At 46.7% G+C, this 22,382-nt stretch overlaps 1 protein-coding gene across 2 annotated transcripts in view; it reads left to right on the forward strand.

The window, feature by feature from the left end:
* Positions 1 to 22,382, forward strand: part of BRINP1 (BMP/retinoic acid inducible neural specific 1) — a 172,189-nt gene that overhangs the window by 136,986 nt on the left and 12,821 nt on the right. For both annotated transcript variants that reach the window (XM_059410930.1, XM_059410929.1), the window contains 2 exons: positions 5,733 to 5,969; positions 10,253 to 10,475. In XM_059410930.1, the coding sequence (XP_059266913.1) occupies positions 5,733 to 5,969; positions 10,253 to 10,475 (460 nt within the window). The remainder of the gene's footprint in view (positions 1 to 5,732; positions 5,970 to 10,252; positions 10,476 to 22,382) is intronic.

Here is a 22,382-nt window from a genome sequence, read left to right on the forward strand (position 1 = left end):
AAAAAGATGAACCTTAATCAAGAAAGGAAGGTGATGGTCAGGTTGGTCCTTAGCTGGAAAGAGTTCTATTGCCTGAATTTTGGGGATGTGTCGTTCCCACTTTCTAAACTGCTCTTCCTGCTGACCTCCATCACCTAATTCCCATGAATCCATCAGGTCTCAGCCTAAATGCCACTTCCTCTGGGAGAGCGTCTATGACCCTCCCTACTCTAGTCTGGGGTAGGTGTTCTTCTTCTGCACTCTCCGAGCGACTTCGTGCTTCTGGTAGAGCATTGGTTTCTGTTTACACACCTTCTTACTATGCCCGGAGGTCCGTGAGGGCAGACACTGGGCCTGGCTGCCACATTCCCCCAGGTGTCCATAGCATGGTGCCGGGCACACGGAAGGACCGAGAAGGAGAGAAGAAAAGGAAGGATAAAAGAGAAGGGGAAGATACCCTGATGTAGTAACAGTGGAATGGTAAATCACAGAGACCTGTAACAACTCATAGGCAGGCACCCTCTGCAGGTTTCCTACCGGCCCAAGTGGGGCTACTCGGGGGGATGTTTCCAAGAAGGACTCAAGTTCGGTTTAGAGAATGGATTATGTTCTGATGTGGCGTACATGAGGAAGCCTAGTGTTTATTGAACACTTACTTACGCTCTTCTCTTCGTCTGCTTGGGCTGCCGTGGCAAAATACCATAGACTGCGTGATTTGAACGAGAGACCTTCCTTTTCTAGTTCGGGAGGCTCTGAGATCATGATGCCAGCAAATTCGGGGTCTGGTGAAGGCACACTCCTGGCTGGTGGACATCTATGTTTTCATTGTGTGCACATGTGGCCTCTCCTTCGTGTGTGTCCGTGGAGGGAGAGGGCGAGAGAGAGACTTTCCAGTCTCTTACTCTTCTTAAGAGATCATTAATCCTGTCGCAGAGGCCCACCTTTGTGACCTGATGTAAACTTCCTCCCCTGCTGAGGTCCTGCCTCTTGACGCCATCGCTCTGGAGGCTCGGGCTTCCGTTGACATAGGACACAAATGTTCAGCCATAGCAGCCAGCTTCTTGCTGAATGCTGTTTATGCCCCTCCCCCTCGTATATGCCTCACAGCCATCTCGGAGTTTGAACCTCACAGGCAGGGACCCTGGACTTCCGAGAGGCTAAGACATCTGCCGAGGCCGCTCTACATCGGAGCCACCATGGGGACACTGAGGCAGGAGGTGTCTCCGGTCCTGCTCTTTCTCGCCCCTGAGCCACAAGAGCCCTCACATGTTCCATCATCCAGTCACCATTCCTGGATGTGAGGCCTGAGTCCATTATTTGGATGGTGGGACTTCAGGCCAGCTTTGGGCCAATTCCAACATCCTCCAAGTGCCTAGGGACCACTTTTTTTTCCCCCCTTTTCTTTTCGTTTTTTCCAGTCAGAGTGAGAAAGAGAATAGCTGTTGAGTGAAAATCCAACAAGTGAGTGTCTGGAGCCTCTACTGGCTTGGCTTTAATGTATACTCTGAGGGAGAGTGTGAGGGGAACAGACAAGGCCCCTGTGCCCCTGAAGCCCACTCGCTAATGAGGGAGATGAAAAAAAATATATGAAAACAAATCAATAAGATCACTTCCACCAGTAACGAATCCTATGACGAAAATAAAAGACGCGTTTTAATTTGGGTGATCTGGGAAGGGGTCTGGATTGCAGGAGGCGGGGAAAGAAGGGGATAGAGAGATCCGCCCGTGCGACAGAGAGGAGAAATCACTGTTCCGCACACAGACTGTATGTAAAATATAGGAAAAGATTGGGAGATGTCTGTGTTGAAGGTGAGGTGGGAGGAAGACTCAGGGAGCTGGGCAAGGAGAAGAGAACGAAGATGACGTGGTTGTTCCCACATCTACGTTGCCCACTCACTTCGCAGAACAGTGAAACATTCCAATTTAAAGTATAACAAGATTTTTTTTTTTTTTTAAATATAATGAGATTAGGGGGAGATATCCCATATGTTCAGCACGAGTGACTTGGTGTTCAAGTGAAACTCTCAGCTATTGCCTTCCGGGTCTTTTGAGGCAAAATGTATATGCTCGGCAATAATGGTGGCCTCTCTCTCTCTCTCACTGTCTCTCCCTTCCTCCTCCTCCCCCCCCCCCCCCCCCCCACTCTCTGTGTGTCTTTGGGAACTGTAGGGCCAGAATATTCCACCCCAGCCGGCAGCTGTATATCTTTCAAACAGTGGCTCCACAGGCCAAGTCCCCCTCCAAGTTATTTATGACTCCCATTGAAGCCGGCAGGACTCGGGCGCCAATTTGGAGGTCAGCAATGGACCTCTTTGTTGGACACAGGTCATCAGGAGACCGCTCCGGCGGTGACTGCTCTGTGAACCTCCGCTGCCGTAGAAATGGTTATGTAACTTTAAACAGTAATGACATTTTGCAGAAAAGTGCTTTTTAATTGCTACGTCTTCATTATTCTCTTTCAAAATTGCCCAGGAGATTCTGCCTCAGAGACAGCTCGGCATGATCTGAGTTTCCGTTTTTAAAGAGCAATCAGTTTTGTGTTTCTGCTGCTCCCAGAAACCCCCCAACCCCAAATTCATCTGTGTTCAGTTGCATTAAATGGGGGTAGGTAATACTGCCTTTTGTATCCTTGCCAAACGGAGAAATGATTTGACGCAATTTTCTAAAAATGCTCTCCCCAAATTCCTTTTGGGCTGGGACCAAGAATAGAATATTTTATCCCCTACAAAAGGGAGAAAGAAAATGATGAGCAAGCTAGAAAAATAGGACTGAGAGGAGAGTCTATAGAGTTCCAACAGAAACTTAACCCCAATCCATAGACTCAGATGCCTATAGGGGATTGGGATCAGCTAAAAATAAATTTTGCTTTGGAAGCGAAAACCGCGATACAGATAAAATGACTCAATAATGCATAGTCTGAAGGAACCGGAGACTTAGCTGAAAAGGGACTCTGCTGTTCGATATGCTTGGCCCCATCGTGTGGTGTCTGCATCACCCTCCTGCACGCTGAGCCCTCCCCAGCCGTCGCTCAGCCTCACGTGGACCCCTTGCCCACTGGTGTGAAGCTTACTCCGGTCTTGGAGCCCGCAGCACCCAAGCCCTAGCGCTCCTTCTGTCTGTTAGAATACCTTCCATGGGGACTGATACGGATCCGCCTTCCTGAATAGCGTACCCCCACCACCATATCTTCAACAGGACATGGAGTTCTAAACTCTGCGTCTCGTAAAGTCCTGCAAACAGCTTGAGATGCCCTGCTGAGTATTTTCTTCTTCTGATTCAATACCCACAGCTATTGTTCATCTAACCTGAAGATTCTGTTGGCGCCTTAAAAAAAAAAAAAAAAAAAAGTCAGTCCCGGGAGGGATTTCATCATCACTGTCCTCTTCACCACCACCACCACCACCATCATCATCATCACCCATAGGAATGAATTCGGGAACCTGGGCGACTCATTCCATTAAGTGCCTGACTCCTGAATTTCGGCTCAGGTCATGATCTCAGGGTCTTGGGATGGAGCCCCGTGTCGGGCTCCACGTGGAGCGGACACTCTTCTTGAGGATTCTCTCTCTCCCTCCCCCTGTTCTCTTCTTCTCTCTCAAATATAAATAGATCCTTTTAAAAGATACGAATGGTAACATTTACTCTTTGCTTGCCATGTGCCAGGAGCTGTTCTGGACGGTCTTCGGGGATTCCTTCACTTAGCCCTCTCAACAACCTTCTGATGTAGGTACTAAAAGCATCTCCTTTTTACAAAAGAAAGAAGTAGAGCCTTAAGAGGTTTGAGGGATTTGCCCGAGATGAGTGGGGAGTACTTAGAGGGGCCTGCCTAGCAGTGCCCAGCTTTTAACTGCCTCCTGGGTCCCTGCCTTAAGGCTTGTGCTGGAGGTGCCACCTTCTTTCCCACAGTGCTCTTCTGAACACAGTCTTTTTTAGCAGCCTGATGAAGATAGCTTCATTTTAAAAAAAAAAAATAATTTGGTGGGGGGGGGGGTTGTAGAAACACAACTGTGAAGCAGAAGGAGAGAAATGTTGAGCGTATTCCGCAAACCCCTGGCAAGTAGGACGAGGAGGTGTCCCTGAAGCATGAGTGAGAAGAACATGCAATCCAGAGAACAGTCACTTTTCACACAGTGGGTTGTTAAACCGTTACCCGCATATGCATTCGCAGCTGAAACGGCGGGCAGCCCCAGATGAGGCAGAGAGAAATGTCTTAGGTGAAAGTGCTTCTGGGAATTCATTTAGCCCAGAGTTGTCTTTCTAGCTCCACGCCCTGGGCCATGGTCTGGTCTGCTCCCATCACAGGGGCACGAGAGTAGTGCACGCACCCAGAGAAACCTTTCTCCGTCCTCCGCTGTCAGGGTAAGACTTGGATTGGGCAGGTATAGAGAAAAAGAGTATGGGGTATGGTTCAGAGTGTTCGTCCTCTAGCCTTGGGCTTGTCTAGCCTTGGGCTTGTCCCCTCCAGGGGGCCTTGGCCTCTTTGAGTTTAGAGCAAAGAAGAAAAAAAAAAAAAAAAAGTCCTCCCTGATGTCATCCTGGACTGATGCTATTTTTATGATGCACTGGTCTTACTAAATTATACCACTGTCCTTATGTTACTCTTATTCTTACTATTACTCTTATACTCTTATATTACTCCTTATATTTCTCTCATGCTTAAAATTTACCAGTGTCTCCCCATTATCCACAGGATGAAGTCCTTAGCATACAATACTGCCCTGAGCCCTTTGGCACCTGTTCCCCTACAGCTCGGCACCCCCACCCGTCCGCATTCATTCCAGCAACTCCCAGACACACACCTCTCCACTCTTGCTCTTCCTTTCCTTAGAAGGCACTTCCTGTTCTTCTTTTTACATGAGGATCTCTTATTTACCTTTCAGACAGCCCCAGTGCCGTCTCCCCTATAAAGGCTTCCCTGCTATCCGAGCCAGGCTATTTGCAGCCTTCTGCTCTCCAGTCACCTCCTACGGCCATCTCTGCTGCAGGTCTATAAAGCAATGTTAGGGTGATGTGTGTCCGTGTCTATCCCTGCCGATTACACTGTAAACTCCCCAAGGGCAAGGATCATGTCTTTTTTATCTCTATAGACCTAGTGCCTAGCTCAGGACCTGTGCTTCATAAATAGAGTTCATAAATATTTGAAGAAAGGAACACAAAAGGAATGAAGGAAATAAGAAAAAAAAATAATAAACAATGATCGTGCGATTTCACTAAGGGTTTTTTCCCCAAATGGAAAAGGCGTAGGCCACATTCAGCTTTGGCCTCAGTCCTAGTGTAGCAGAATAAAGTATGCCTTTCAGGGGCACCTGGGTGGCTCCGTGGGTTAAGCCTCTACCTTTCGCTCAGGTCATGATCTCAGGTCCTGGGATCAAGCCCTGCATTGGGCTCTCTGCTCAGCAGGGAGCCTGCTTCCCTCCCTCTCTCTCTTTGCCTGCCTCTCTACCTGCTTGTGATCTCTCTCTCTTTCTCTCTGTCAAATAAATAAACAAAATCTTTAAAAAATTTAAAAAAAAAAAAGGTATGCCTTTCAGGGGTGGCCAAGGTATGACTTGGAGAAGTCTAAGTAGGAGCATTGCAACTGGAGGCCTCGCCAGTGGGGCCCTGTCTGGATCCAGGCAGACCCAGAACTGTTTTGGATACAGTACACGGAAGAAGGCTAGCAGCTTCGGATTCCTACGCATCACCTTTCAAAACTGTTAATGAAACACCTTCCTTAACCTTTCTTTTTTGCCTTTCTTGCTATTCTCAAACAGGTCTTCAGATCATCTTCCCTCAGTATCTGCAAGAGAAGTTTGTCCAGTCGGCCTTGAGCTACATCATGTGCAATGGTGAGGGGGAGTACGTGTGTCAGAACAGCCAGTGTAGATGTCAGTGTGCGGAGGAATTCCCACAATGCAACTGCCCCATCACCGACATCCAGATCATGGAGTACACGCTGGCCAACATGGCCAAGTCTTGGGCCGAAGCTTATAAGGACCTGGAGAATTCAGGTAGAGAATCTAGTAGTACTATGTCAATGGTCCCGAGCCAAGATTAGGAAAGAAAATGGTCTAACTGGAATTAGGACCCACTGTGAGGGAATAGTCAGTGACCCCCAACTCTTTCACTTGGGAGGGAATGGAGCCCCATGTAGTAGCTGTCATGGAGGAGGTACTCAGTCAGTCCATTCAATGGAGTCATGAATCATGTAATTGAGTTTGTGGTCCTAAGATGTATTATCTCTACGGTACCCAGAAGATAGAGTAATGCCCCATAACACAGAGAAGCTTCTGGAGAATGGAGAGTCAAAATATCTGTATTGATTCCTGAGTGTGTGTGTGTGTATGTATGTGTGTGTGTAAATAGGTATATATATGTAGATTTTCATACCTGCACATGTAGGTAAAGAGCGATACAGATATGGATATCCAAAGAATCCACAGCTTGTCAAAGCTCAAGTGACTTTTCAGGTACTATTTCCAGCTTTTCGAGGTTAAGAAAATTCGTGGTCATGAATTTCAGGGGAGGAAAGTCAGTCTCCCGGGGCCATAAAGTGGGTGAGGGGCAAAGTTGGAGCTGTGCCTCCGTGGAGCTTCTAGTGAATGTGAAAGCCAGACATGAATCATATGACCATACAAATAGTTACAATATTTTAATCAGGCGTGTGAAGAAGGAGTGAATCCGTGCAGGGGGAGGCTGACGTGGCCAAGCCGGTTGGGCGGATCAGGAGAGGGGAGTTGGGGGAGAGCATCTGAGATGCAGAAATCAGTGGGTGAGTGCAGGTCAGCCAGTGAGAGGCCATCCCAGGGTGCCTAGGAGGGAGAAGACCGTGACGTGGTTAGCAGGATGGTATAGGTGGGAAAAACGGGGAATGTGCAGAGATGCAGAAATAGTTAGGGTTTGATGTTACGCTGGTTCTGTGAGTTGAAGAGTTGGGTGTTGAGATTCAAGAACTTTTTTTAGGTATGTTAGTTAGACAATTTGATGGACGCTGGTACCATTCACTGAGCTAGAACACCTTGGGAGGTTTGGGAAAAAGTACTGTGTGCTCAGTATTGGACATGAAAAGCTTGGGAAGCCTTGAGACTTCCATGAAGAGATGCCAAGTAAATACTTGGCATTTAACACCAGCTCAGGTATCTGCTAGCTAAATAAATGGACATATGCATTATAGTTTTTTTTTTAAACTTAATATTCCTTAAATTTATCACAACAACTGCATTGTAGTGAGTAGTAATATTCCTGCATCCTAGAGAACGGAGGGTGCCAAGACCCAGTGCCTTATCCAGGGCCCCATCGTTAGCAAATGACAGAGTTGGTGATGGAATCCCTGATTCCAAATCCAGGGCCTGTAAGAGCTTCTGGAACTTTATTAATTCTTCTTTACCCCCGAGGCCTCAGTTCCCTCATCTGATAATTGAGAGGACATGTTTGTGGTTTTCATATTTGAATTCATTTAAATGTTTCACAGAGAAAGCCTTTGATCGGACAAAATCATACCTTGGAGCCGCTGTGCACCCCAGGTGAAAGCTGAGCCATACTGAGCTGTGTTGGAAAACCGCTGGTTTTCATGAATTCAGCCCCCAGCCAGCGTGTGGAACCCACGATGCACGAGTGAGCCCGCGTTCCTGCAGCTCACATGGAGCCGGGGCCGCCCTAGAAACCTGCAGCCATCAATCCATTTAAAAAGTCCCAGGGATTCAGAGAAGAGAGGCTCCGGAAAGAAACATGATGGCCATTATTTGGCCTCAAATAAAAGAAGCATTTGATAAAATGTTTTTGCAGAGATTCTGCCAATTACTAAAAAGCAGAGGAGAGCGTTGGCTGTGTGCAACGCAGGAAAGGTCCTTAGTATCTAATCTTATTCCCAAGGAAGAGAAACCACTTTCAGGGGGTTGGCTGGGGGGTCGGACAGGAGACACAGCTGAGAAGTCGCAGAGTAGTTGAATAGGCCACAGAAATGATTTCCATGGCACACTTTCTCTCCACAAGAGCACACACTCGCTCCAGATATCCTGTACTTATCCATTTGGAATGGTTTTATGCATTAAGACAAGCTCACCCATCTCCACATGTATATGTGGCTTGTGCGTGTGGATTTTCCTCCTTTTCATTTCAGGCAATGGCCTTAAGGCCCCAGCCAACCAGGCACTTTGGAGAGATTAATGACCAGCCCAAAGGGAAAAGCCAATGATTCCTTCATGGCCAGAGTGCTGGTGGTCAGATAGAACCAATCTAGTTTACATACCCCAAAGGGGGTCTGTCTATACCTCCTTTACTGGGAGGGAAGCATTCTACTTTGAGTCAAGAAAATCAAATCATTTTAACTTTTAAATTATATACCCCTATCTGACCCATATTCAGGTTCATTGAAATGGCTGTTATATCCTTCGAGGTCAACATAGCCTAACACAGGAGGGCGGCATATCTTACACAGGGGCAGCCAAAGAGCACAGAGTCCTTCGGGCTAGGCCCCTGCCTCCAGCCAGCTCCTTGAATAAATCAGTCAGCCCAGCCGTCTTTTAGTCCTACACTGCCACACACCCCCGAACACTTTCTGTACATCAATAAGTGTTGAGACAGAGACAGTCTGATGTCACTCTCTCCAGATTTGCATGGGGTGCCGGGATACCTGTTTGACAGATGGAGAAACTGAGGTATTGAAAGCATGATGGTTGTACAGCTGCCGAAGGGACGAGATGCGGTCTGGTCTCTGACATGTCCGACTGTCAGTAATGACATGCCAGAAGTTTGGTGGGAGTCTGAGATTCCTGTTCTGAGCACCTTTTATTTACTTGTTTTTCTCCCAATCCACTGGTCCTCCTTACGTGTCGAGAGTAAGTGAATAGTGCTGAGGAAGGCCATTCAATTCAGAGCCTGGCCAGAGTTCTAACTCTACCATTTACTGGCTGTGTGACCTTGGGAAGTTAACTGACTTCTCTGTGTCCTAGTTTCTGTAAAAGGAGGCGCTAAAAGTACTTATATGGTTTAGGTGTAAAATCATTTATATAGGTTAGGTGTTTCAGACTGAGCATGGTGCTTATTGAAAGCTTATGTAGGCATTTTTTAAAATAAAATGAATGCCTAATGGATCTGAAATTTCCTTGTAGGTTTTACAACATGAAGTGAAAGTACTAAGCTGCAAAGTTAGATAGATAGATAGATAGATAGACCAATCCCTAAGCATTTCGTGCTTTTTTTTCCCTGTAATATGACCAACCCCTTAATTTTTTTCCCCAATAGTGGGGGGTTGGGATGGCAGGGGTGAATGTTATATTAAAAAAACAACAGCTCAGATTTGAGTCCTGCTTCTTGTCACTCGCAGGCTGTCCTACCTTCGGAAAATCGTTCCCCCACTCTGGGCCTCAGTTTCCCTCTGTGCAGAACCAGAAAGCTAGCCTAGGGAGTCTCTGAGGCCATGTCAAGTTGTAGCAAAGACTGAAACTCAGAAACACAGACCCCACACACCCTGAGGCAGAAAACTTACCCCGGAGACAAAAGATTCGCCCCATCTGTTCAGCTGGGATGTCCCCAAAATGGGATGTGACGTGAAAGGGTACGTAAGCAATCTCCAGCGGGACTGGATCACACAGTGGGGAGCTTGACCCATCTCCGTTCTCCCTCGCCCTGCGGATGACACCAAAGAGAACTTTTGAGTTGGTGCTAATGTAGTTTAGCACCTGTCTACCACTCATGACCTTCCTGTGTGTCTCAGCGAGAGCAGATGCAGGGGTTCAAGCATTTAACCGGCAAGAGTATCGGCCCAGGATCTGTTAAAATGGTTTTCATCAAATTTGTGTTTCCCACTTTGTTCTTTTTAACTTTAGCTTATTTTTTTATTATGTTCAATTAGTCCGGCTTTATCGCTCCCATTCTATTGAAAGTATGTGATGGAGGTTTTCCAATGCAAAAAAAAAAAAAAAAAGAGAGAGAGAGAGAGAAAAGAAAAGGGTGGTTTAATTGATTTGGAAAAAAAATATTAAGTAACTCGAAAGACAAATGAGATGTGACTATCATTATCAAGCTGGCGTTCTGATGACCATAGTCTTTTTTCCATGGGGACCCACTCCCTTGTGAGCAAAGGAAAAGGACTTTCCATGAAGGTGGAGAGACTCTTGCATGGCGTGGTCAGAACAGTGAGGGCTGGAGCAGCAGCAGCATTCCTGGGCCCCAGAGGAGGGAGCTTTATTTGCAAGCCTGCTGTGTTCATAGGTGGGACTAAGCGTTGGAGACAACTTCAGAGGGTGGCTGCCCAGCACTCAGCACTTCTCTTTTGGGCTTTTTCTCTTGCTAGATGAGTTTAAATCCTTTATGAAGCGTCTCCCCAGCAACCACTTCCTAACCATCGGGAGCATCCATCAGCACTGGGGCAACGACTGGGACCTGCAGAACCGGTACAAGCTCCTGCAGAGCGCCACCGAGGCCCAGAGGCAGAAGATCCAGCGCACAGCCCGCAAGCTCTTCGGCCTCAGCGTCCGCTGCCGTCATAATCCCAACCACCAGCTGCCTCGGGAGAGGTAAGTGCCGCGTCTGCCTGCTCCATCTGCAGGCTCAGACTCGGGGCAAGTTTCCTTCTGTTCCCCATCCCCTACCGGGAATGCCAGCAGGAGATGCCCTTACAGCTGGCCAGCCAGGCATTGTGTGGCCCAGTCCAGCTGTTTCTTGGATCCTCTCTGACTTCTCTGCTTGGGCTCTTCTCTGCTTCTCTGTTCGGACTGTCCTTGGATTTCTCACTGTTTCCCAAATGTGCCCCAAACTTCCAGCCTCTGCCTCCGGTCTGATCCCTTGGACTGTGGAAGGGAACCGACAAGAACCCTGACTGCTAGGTGACATTCTTCTGGGTGCTCACAGTGTATTATCTATTTAACTTTAAAATTACTTGACAAAGCAGATTTGACCATCCCTATCTTCTATGGTGAAGAAACTGGTTAGCTAATGGGTCAGCTACCTTTGGAGGGCCTTCGATGGGGGCCTGGAGTCAGTAGAGCAATCAAAGCACAGCCCGGGATCCATTTAAGGAGGCACTGCCTGGCTGGGTCATGGGAGTGCAAGGTTCTCACCTGAGAGTGAGAGGCTCCTTAAATGCCTGGATGCCTCCCTTGCCTCCCTCTGGGCTGACTGGACCAAAGCTCCCTGGTCTTTCTTCCCAGATCTCCCGGTATACTTACTGTCTCTGGAACCCAGCAGGAAGGAGGGTCAAACCCAGGCCTTTCAGACTCCGTTTTCACAGGGCATGTATGAGCTATCTCTGGGTCTTTCCTCTCGCAGCCCCACAAAGGGGTCACCAGCCCGCAGAAGGCAGACAAGGGGGCCCTGCACTCCGCCTCAGCCAGCACAGCTGTGCCTTTCTTCATTCCACACGTGGGGGTTTGGGGTTCAACTTTATTCAGAGAGAAGAGGTCCGCTCCGTAAAAGAGTAAGGCTAAGGGGCGCCTGGGTGGCTCGGTCAGTTAAGCGGCTGACTACCGGTTTCAGCTCAGGTCCTGACTCCTGGCTCCTGAGATAAAGGCCTGGGTTGGGCTTTGGCCTCAGCGTGAGTCTCTCCCTCTGCCCCTTCCCCTGCTCGCTATCTTTCTCTCAGATAAATACACATTTTTAAAAAATAAACAAAAGAGTAAGGCTAAGTCACATTTCCTTAACAAATTCACTGTCAACCACATGTTTATACATACGGTTTGTTAATGCGCCTTGGGCGGATCGAAGAACAAGCTCAGAGAGGTCAAGTGGCTGGTCCAGAGCTGCAGTGCACATCAGCAGTCCCCAGCTGAAGACGACTCTATCTCCAGGGTCCGAAGACGTTTTTGTCTTCAGGAATTTTGTGTTCAGGAATAGAAGGAATGCGGGCATGCTCCCGCACAAGGGCAGTCTCTGCAACAAAGACTTATCTTCTCCCAGAAGTCGGGGTGCTGAGGTATGGCAGCCCTGCCATAAGAGGAAGAGACCAGATCCCCCGGTTCCCTGATTCTACATTCTGTGCTCCTCATTATCCTGCTCTACCGGCACTCAGAGCTTAAAGACCACTACACTCATCCCAGCCACCTCTGTGCTCCTGCTCGTTTTCCTCTTATTTGTTCAGACCCCGATCAAATGCCACCTCCTCCATGGAGTCTTTCCAGATTGCACCAGCCAATACAGAAGGGTCCTTATTTTAAGTCCACGTTACCTTTTTTTTTTTTTTTTTTAAGATTTATTTATTTATTTATTTGACAGACAGAGATCATAAGTAGGCAGAGAGGCAGGTGGGGGGTGTGCGGGAAGCAGGCTTCCCGCTGAGCAGAGAACCGGATAGGGGCTCCATCCCAGGACTCTGAGATCATGACCTGAGCCGAAGGCAGAGGCTTTAACCCGCTGAGCCACCCAGGCGCCCCAAGTCCACGGTACTTTAAAAACCCCTGCCTGTCTTCCCTGTTTCTCCGCTATGAGATCTCCTTATACACTTGTCTATGCTCATCTGTTTTTCCCATTCCTTCCAACTCTGAACCCATCACTTAGCACTAGTTTGGGATCATTTACTTTATAAACCAAAGAGAATTTGCTGTGCCCGTTGCTCAAGCGTTGCAGTGCCTCAAGAGCGGGAACTAGGAAAGGGGTCGCGTCACAAAAGGGCTTCCTCGCCACCTGCAGCTGGTACCCAAATCACCATGGTGAGTGAGGGCCTAAAGATTTCAGGTAGGCTTCTGTCACGTGACCTGCCTCGGGCGTGGGGCGGGGGCGGGGGGGGGGGGGGGGGGGGGTGGGGGGGTCGGAGCCAAGCACCATAAACCATGCTGTGAAGGATGTCGTTCAGAGGAAGGGTTCTGGTATCAATCACGAAAAGCTCCAGGTATACATAAAATTAGCTTGACAGGGCTGTCGTAGAAAAGTGCCACAGACTGAGTGGTTTAGACACCAGAAATTTATTTTCTCATAGTGCTGGAGGCTGGAAGTCTGCGACTGATGTGTCAGCAGAGCTAGTTTCTTCTCAGTCCTCTCTCTGTGGTTGTTCATGGCTACCTTCTCCCTGTGTCCTCACGTGCCATTCCCTCTGTGCATCTCTGTGTCCCAGTCTCTTCTTAGAAGGACACCAGTCCTACTAGGTTGAGACTCCCCGCCATGACCTAATTTTAACTTAGTTACATCTTCAAAGTCCCCTTTCTCTCCGCCAAGAGTGAAGCGGAGGAAAGGGAGGAACACCCCACAGAATCAGGGGGCTAGATCGAGGTCCTGCCTCCCCATCAGCGAGCTGTGTGACCTTCAGCCAATGACTTCCCTGTTCCGAGTGCAGATGTCCCCATCTCTTCCCGCGCGAGCTGTCAGGCCAGAAATGTCCCTCCGCCACCGGCACCTTCAAACACAGCTCACAGTGTTGCCGTCTCTCCTCCCGAGATGAGAAAACTTGCCCTAATCACAGCATCCCTCCTCTACTCACCTGGAGAGGATGTCTAGAATTCCACCTGGGCAAGTCAGTCAATTATGTTCATTTAACAACTATTGAATGCCGGGTACTGGGGGGGTGCCAGGAACGGGAACTCGGCACCGCGTGGATTCCTCTGAAGCCTTCCCAGGAGAGCTGAACCTCCTTGCTGGCTGTGAGCGGCTTCCTGACATCCGAATCGGAGCCTTTAATGAGTGTTTCTCACACCAGCAGGCAGGGCACCTCCCCGCCACGGAGCGGTGTCACACAAAGGTGCTAACACAGGGGACTTTGGGCCACCTGAGCTGAGCGAGCTGGAGTTTGCAAATGAGGCCACTGCTCTGCTGTAATTAGTTTGTGAGCCCGGCTCCAGGGGAGAGGAGTCCACCAAGCAGAGGCCATCGCTCCCATGGGTCCGGGATGCTTGCGTGCATCGCCGGAGTGTGGCGCTGTTGAGGCGGGGGTAGGAGAGGGACAGGGCATAGGGCTTTAACCCCACACGGACTGGGGTCCACATCATGGCTCCATCATTCACCATGAGGCTCTCTGGAAGAGAGCACCTCCCTGACAACAAGAGTTAATAACACTTGCCTTTGGGTTCAATATGAGGACGAAGATCGAACCATTTTTAAAAACCTATAAAATGCCTTGCTCCATGAAGAGAGGGGTCGGGGGTAGAGAAAGAGAGTGCTATCACTTGATATATGTTTTCTGAAGGCCAGGCACTGTTCAAAGCACCTGAGATGAATTAGCTCACTTCCTCCCTGATGCAACCTTAGGAAGTAGGTATTTTTGCTACCTTACTAGGTCTATTTTACAGGTAAAGGAATGGAGGCACAGAGAGTTTAATAACATACACAAGGTCAATAAATGTTAATTATTTTATTGTTACTTCAAAAAGGTGTTTACCTGTAAAATTAAGTGGTAGGTCAAGTCTAGATAATTGGGGCTTAGTTTTAAGGCATCCTGGAACCTTCACACAGGGCTGGAGAGCAAAAGGGGCATTCTGGTGATCCATTACTGCCAACAGACTCACCCCAGGACTTAGTGGCTCAAAACAACACTTTGTTATCAACTCTCAGTATTCTGTAGGTTCACAGGGGCACAGCTGGGGGTCTCTGAAGTCGGCCGGGGCTGGGCTTCTCTGAGGGCTTGACTGGACTGGACATCCAAGATGACTCACGCCCACAGCTGGCACGCTGCTGGGAGTTCAGCTGAGGCTGCGGGCAGACTGCCTACACGTGCCCTGTCCATGTGGCCCAGGCTTCTGGCAGCACGACAGCATCTTCAGACCAAAAGGAAGCTGTACGACTTCTTATGTCTTAGCTCTGGATGTCAGATGGAGTCCCTTCTGCCATATTCTATGGGCCAACGTCCGGCCTGGATTCAAGGGAGTGAATATTGGGAGGGTCTGGGTCTTTTGGGGGCAGAGGAAATCTTTTTTGGAGATAGAGTATAAATAGAGCTAGAGGTGACCATCTTATATGTAGGGCAAACAAGATTAATTATAAAACCATAACAGCCTCTTACTGAGCAGCTATTACAACAAGCAGGAGAGATGGCTAAGTATAAAGATTGTAGAGTCAGACTGCCTGGGTTCAAAGCCCACACTGTTCAACGGCTTACCTGCAACCCTGGGGAAGTTAGCACCGGCTTTGAGCCTCAGTTTTCTCATGTGTGAAAGGGGCCTGGTAAGAGTGCCAACTTCCTAAGGCTGTTTTGAAGATTAGATGCTTTAATCCACATAAAATGCTTAGAACACTGTCTGGCACATGGAAAATATACAATACGTAACAGCTATTTTCCTTAGTTATTTTGACGAGCTACTGATTATTTTGCGTGTAACTTACTTAGCCTTGGTAATACTTAGTAAGTCTAAGTGTTTGTAATGATGACATACTGTATATCAGATATGTCATCTAGTCCTCATACTATCTCTACAAATTTGATGCCATTGGATTGGACTTATAGATGCGAGAACTGATGAGGCAGAGATATAATTAACTTGCACGAGGTCACAGGGCAGGTAAGTGGCAAGATTGGGATTGTCTTGCTGTCTCATTGGTTGTCCTTCTGGTCAAGGGCCATGTGCAGGTCCTGAGCAGTGTGAAGCGGCAAAGGTAGGCAGCTGTGTTTGGTTAGGGCGGCGTGGTTTGGGTGTATGATGATGCCAAAAGCAGGGTTAGCTCGTTAAGGTCACGGGGATGGGGATGGATTGAGATTAGAATTTCATAGCCTGGAACGTAGTGTGCTGAGATTTAGGAAATGGCCCCAGCTGTGGAACACTGAATCATCAATTCTGGGGCCCAGGCCACTTTATCTGGCAGCAGTACATCATCCCTGTTTATGAGTAGGGAAGTTAAGGCACAGAGATGTTAACAGACTTGCTGAAAATCACACCGCCCGTAAGAGGCAGGATTCAAACCCTGGCAGTCTTTCCCATAACTTCTGGGCTCTCCGACCTGTTGCCGAAGGTGATGATGGTCCAGGACATTCGGATCCCCCGCCTACATACAAACTTCATGGTGTTGGAAATCACCCCACTGTCCTTGCAAAGAAGGGAAGGAGGACAGAGAGATGTCAAGAGAGAGGGAGAAGGGGGGGCAGGGAGAGGAAGGTAGGAAGGAAAGGAGGGAAGAAGGGGGAAGGGCAAGAATAAAGCAGCAGAAAATCAGCTTGGCCAGTGCCGAATTGAGCAGACTTCTATGCGATTCCATAAATGTTGACTGACCACCTGGCCTCCCAGCCCAACACTAGACACTTGGAAGGCACTTAAAGAAACAAGCAACAGGGCATTTGTCCTCAAAACATTATTTAGCGGCAGGGTGTGCTTTTGAAAAGGACACAGCTTTGAACCACGGGACCTGAGTTCAGGTCGCGGCGCTGCCCTTATGGGCCTGGATGGGCCATAGTATGCCCTGTATGGGCTTGCATGGGGCACATTAAATCCATAGTGGGTCTGTAGCAGGTGCTCCAGAAGACACCAGGTCGAAAACGTGTGCCTTGCAGGGGCAGGTGCTGGCTGAGCAGTGAACGGTGACACCTCACCTTTCACTAGGGCTGTTCTTTACCCATGTTCTTTATGGGAAGTCTGAATTAGAGCTCACTTGGGAAAATTTGAAACTTCAACAGTTTGAAAACAACTGGACTCCGTTACCTTGAGGTCTTGCCCAAGTGGAGGAGAAATATCACTCAGAGAGATTGAGAGAACCACAGTTCAACTCCAAAATGTTGATTTAAGTTCAGTAATTATGTCCTAGTCAGTTTTAATGAGTAGCCTGTAGTTCAAACTAAGATCTTTTGCCCCAAATTACAATGGCCTTTTTTTTTTTTTTTTTGAGATTTTACTTATTTATTTGTCGGAACAAGAGAAAGCACAAGCAGGGGGAACAGGAGAGGGAGAGGGAAAAGCAGGCTCCTCACTGAGCAGGGAGTCCAAGGTGGGGCTCGGACCCAGGACACTGAGGTCATGAACTGAGCCAAAGGCAGAGGCTTAGCCTACTGAGCTACCCAGGTGCCCCTCCAATGGCCATTTAACTGTGTCTCCCAGAATCTATTGTACCCACTTTCCGGTCTATGTTCCACGAGAATGATTGAATGTCATTGAATGGTTGAATGTCAGAATGATTATATAAGAAGCAAATTCCATCTTGTGGCACCCTTGCTTAAAGCCTTTGGTAGCTAATCTCTGCTCTTAGGAGGAAGAGCAAAATCTTAAATTGACCTACAGGTCTGTCACAATCTGACCCCTGTCTACCTCCTGACTCTCTGTTGCGTGCCTCTTCTTAGCTGACACGGCTGTAACCCCACTAATCTTTCATTTCCCTCAATGCATATGCTTCTCCCACTCTGTAGGGCTTCACAGAGGCTCTTCCCTCTATCTGGAATGTTCTCTCCTTTTCCTCCACTGCAGTATCTATGGTCCTTGCACTAAAAGGGTGTCAGGACCTGTTTGACATGCTTTCCTAACATCCTGACTTCCCAAATGAAGCCCCAAACTTCAGTTTAAAATAATACCTTTGCTTATGTATTTATTAACACCTATCTGTCTTATGAGACTGTCAGCTCCAGACAAGTGTGTAAACCCACGTTCTTGACCCCTTTAACACCCTCATTTCCTGGCATGGGAATCAGCGCACAGTAGCTATTCAAAAAACATTGATCGCTGAATGGACAAACAAATTATTTTCTACCCGGAATGGGGTCCCAAAGGTATGGCGACATAATATTTTACAATGGTGTCCCGTTTCCATATAAATAACTTAAAGATTTTTCCACATATACGGGTAGGGTTGGATTGTCTTCCTCATTCATAAGTGAGGAAACTGAGGCCAGAAGGGGTGACGTGACTTGTCTCAGGTTACCCAGGGGATTCGTGAACGCACCAGGATTAAAACGGACGCTCTCAGACTGTGACAGTCCCAGCACTATGGTCAGATGGAAACTGCAGATGGAGATTGTCTTCAGCTGACCTGGATCCAAATCCTGAAAGTATTTCTTGCTTCATATGAGACTTTGTGAAATGTACCCTATTGAAGAAAAAGAGAAAAAAGAAACAAAGAAACAAAAGGGAGACAAAAATAGGCACGTCCCAGAGTCTATGAAATTCACTGAGATGAAGAAAAATCCCTAACGCGGAGTAGGTAGTTAATGTCAGTGTGATTTGGTGTTTCTTTGCAGCGTGCTGTCACCTGATTTCTGCAGAGGTTAGAGTGTTGTAAGGCAAAGCAGATCCATGGCTTTAACTTGAGGGTGGGCGGTATAATTATTGGCATTTTCCGATGACTCTTGGTCTTTGGTTTATTTTTACTTCTCAGATTCACATGGCCTTGACCCAGCAGTCCGGGCCTTCGCCAAGCACAATGTAATTATGCATTGTTGAGATGAAAATCTCTTAGGGGCGTCCACCTCAGGCTCCAATCCTGGGGCCGTAGCTTCTGAACCCATGTCAGCTTTTAACATATTTCCTGCTCCACATGGTGTTTAATTGGTGTCTATGGAAAGATTCTGGTGACCAAGATAATTGTTAGCCTTATTATGATGACCCTCAGTCTCCACACTGGTTTTGATTCTTCTCTCTGAACCCTATAGTTACTTGCCTGGGGATTTAATCTCCATAGACTCCTGCAGTGGGGCAGAGAGATAGGACTTCTTATATTTTATTGAACTGAAGTCAGGTTTAGTTTATTAGACTGACAGTGTCTGCTCTGCTACTTATGACATGTGTGACCTCCACAATCTCTAAACGTACCCGAGTCCTCTGTTTCCTCATCTGTACATTCAGGATAATAAGAATAGCTACCCCGTAGAGTTGACGTCCCAGTCAATTTATAGGATATATGTGAAAACCCTTGGTAACTTATAAAGAAATGTGCAGGTACAGTATTATTATAATCAGGACCACCGGGGTAGTCAACCCTAGATATTTGATGAGGACACTATTTCCGCCTTCAAGAAATAGATGTTTCCCCTGGAGGAGACAAATCGTGAGCCCGACCACATGTGACAATACGGTAGAGAGGCAGTGGGATTTAAGATACCTAAGACTTCACACTCTGGAATCTGATAGGCCAAGAAGAAGGTACATTTGCTAACAATGTAAATTTGGCACAGTATTAAAGTATCTGAGCTTCACTTTTCTAATTGGTATGGTAGAGATAAAAATAATACCTAATGTTAGAAAATCAGTAAAAGAACATGTATGCCACTTTTAGCAGATAGTAAGGTGTCAAAGCCCACGGCTCCTTATCAGACAAAATTAGAGACCAATAATTTGTCAGTTAATTGCAAAAGTTAAGATTAAAAATAGGGAATCCTAAAATGTATATACATGCCGCACATATCTAAACACATTTTATTTTAACTTAAAATATATACATGCATATTCCTTGGCCAGCCTTTTGAAGCAGGGCCAGAATCTTTTTTGAGGATGCTGGTATATTCTGTTTGACATTTTACTGGCTTTCTTGCATAAACCACACCCGTCATTGTATATCATTTCCAACTTTTGTTTATTCAAAGTAGAGCAACAGTTCAAAGACTCTTAGGAAACAGTCTAACCATTTGCAGATTTTCACATCCCCCTCCTAATCATTTTCAGGTACTTCCCCTTTATTTCGATCGATGGCATTTTTCCCCCCTAGCAAATGTCTTTCTAGAATTTGTTCATGGAATTCAAATTAGTTTCCACAGAAAAGACAGCTCATATTTAATTGATTTATTTGACTTTGACTTCCATGGTATAATCATGGCAAATACAACTGGCATAAGCACATGTGGGAACAAGCGTGCTTGTTACTTGGAGGGAACAGAGACATGCGGGCTTTGTCGGCTCATAGCCAACCAGCTGTGAGTATTCCGTGAGCATCACGCATTTATCTGATGGAAGGGAGAGTGTCAGCTGTGTGACAAGTCACTCGCATGAAGGTCAATTACACCAATTTGTCCTGAGACAGAAGCTCTTACTCCTACTAACTTGCCACTGTTAGTGGAACAACTTGCTCAAGGTCATAGAGTAAGAGAAAAAAAAAATAATGATAATAATAGTTCACATATATATCGGGCACATTTTTAAATTTTATTAAAGATTTTTATTTATTTATTCGGCAGAGATAGAGAGAGATCACAAGTAGGCAGAGAGGCAGGCAGAGAGAGAGGGAGAAGCAGGTTCCCTGCCAGGCAGAGAGCCCGATGCGGGACTTGATCCCAGGACCCTGAGATCATGACCTGAGCTGAAGGCGGAGGCTTTAACCCACTGAGCCACCCAGGTGCCCCACAGGCACGTTTTTAAGTGCCTTATGTGTGTTTACTCATTGCATCCTTACAACAAGCCTATAAAAGAGATTCCATTGTGGTTCCTATCATAAAAATAGGTTGAGGGCCAGTAGAGGTAAGAAGGGAGAGAAATACATTCCTACTGGGGAAGACTGGAGAATCCCCCTCGCCTCTTTGCCTGCGCTAATCTATTCATCCTCTAACTTTCAGATCAAACCCCCTTTCTCAGGGATAACTACCCAGACACATGGGACCAGTTTGCAAAGCCCTACGGGATATCTTTACTACATCCTGCATGGCAGTTTTTCCCAACACTTGGCACATTTGCAATTGTGTTTCATCCCAGACTGCCCCATCCTGACCACAGATTCCATGAAGACAGCAGCCGGCCTTTCCCCCCAGCTCACAGTGACAGATCAAGTGGCCCCGCCCACCGTGATACAGTGTTTGCTGAAGGAGTTTTTGAGATGGAATTTGAGGGTTGATGATACTTTGCACTTGGGATGGAGAGAATGGTTTTCTATTCCGGAAAACGACACTATCAAGAATTGACTGTAAAATTAATTCTATCCAGAGTGAGAAATCACAAAACAGGAAAAAAAAATAAAGAAAAATAGAACATGAGTACATGGGCTTAGAACCCGACAGTCTGGCATTAAATCCTGGGGTGAGCTGTGTGCTCAGTGTTTTCTGGTCCTAAGTGCCATCATCTGTAAAATGAGGATAATAACAGGGCATTCCCCATTCAAGTTATTGTGAAGATTACCTAAGATATATAGGCAGTGTTCTTAGCATATAGTAGGTGGTCAATAAACATTAGCTTTTATGAATTTTTCTTCATTGTTATTAAGATTAGACACATATATTGAGATGGAACTATGGAGGAATTGAATACCTAACTATGGAGTTTGTATATTATCATTTAGCTGATGAGTAGCTACTGGAAGAAAAAAAATTAGAAGGAATGTTCTGGTTTAGTAAAAGTTCTCTGCTAGCCATTTGAAACGGACTTTCTCTCCCAGGTGTAAAAGGATTCACTGTTTCTTCCCTGTGTTCTTTACCACTGAACTGTGGATCTCAGCAGTGGCTCTCAAACAGGAGAGGGCATCCTGATTACCTAGCGGGTTTTTTGAAAAATAGACTGCTGGCCTCACCCCCCGAGTTTCCGATTCAGCAGGTGTGGGCTGGTTCCTAGGATGATACTGAGGTTGCTGGTCTGGGGGCTACACTAACTTTGGATTAGAATATTCCCCTCACTGCTATAAATATAGTGTCCCTTCACTCAGTAGAAACTAAGCAAAAATGAATTCCCCTAAGTGAATCCTATAGATATTATGATGGGGTGAGGGCAGATGAAGTGATGTCTTTGATAGAAAAAGTTTAGGAAATGTTGACTTAAAAAAGAAAAAAACCCCAATAAAGATGGGGTCATATGAATATAGTTTCTCAAATTTATTTGGCCATAGAACCCTTTCTTGAAGTTTCTCAAGAGATTGGGTTCCTCAGTACCTAGCCTTGGAAAAGAGTGCTTTACACCAGATGAAGAGGCAGTGACCCAGATTATTTGGTGTGATACCACAAGTATCCCTCCAGTCAACAGAGTCTCATCCTTTAGCTTGTTTTCTTTGACTTGAGTTTCTAACACCTGCTGAAGCAGATGCTAATGGCTTCGCATCCCAGCAGGTGACGCTCCTGCCGGGAGGTGGCCCAACTGCAAGCCAGCAGCAGCCAACGTAACAGCAGGAAGGTACTGGGTTCTGGTGTAATTAGAGAATAAATTTACCCCATTAGGCCTGGGGACATTCCTAACCTTTCAAAATGAACTAAGAGAAATACTTTATGTACAGGCTATTTTACTTTGCAGTGGGCTTTCCCATCAATGATTTGATCCTTCCATACACATAATAACCTGTTGGGAAGCTACAGCAAGGATTAGTCTCCCCAATTACAGGTAAGAAAACCAAGGCTCCCAGAAAGTCATGCCTGGCCCAGCATCTTGCGATACTACTACTTCTGTGCCATCTTTGGCATAGTTCTTGGATCTTGTCGAAGAATATTTATGTTAATCTTTGTGCTGAATCTTTATTTATTCATCCATTCATTCCTTCATTCAACAAATACGTAATGAGTGCTGACTAGGTGCTGGGAACTACGTGAAGGATAATGGTGGAGGGTAGGCAAGACCAGCGGTGCTATACCTTAGGAGTCTGAGGCTCAGGAAGGTAGATGACCTAAAATTATTCCATCATAAAATGTC

Source organism: Mustela nigripes, chromosome 9 (assembly GCF_022355385.1).
Source record: "Mustela nigripes isolate SB6536 chromosome 9, MUSNIG.SB6536, whole genome shotgun sequence".
NCBI classification, from domain to species: Eukaryota; Metazoa; Chordata; class Mammalia; order Carnivora; family Mustelidae; genus Mustela; species Mustela nigripes.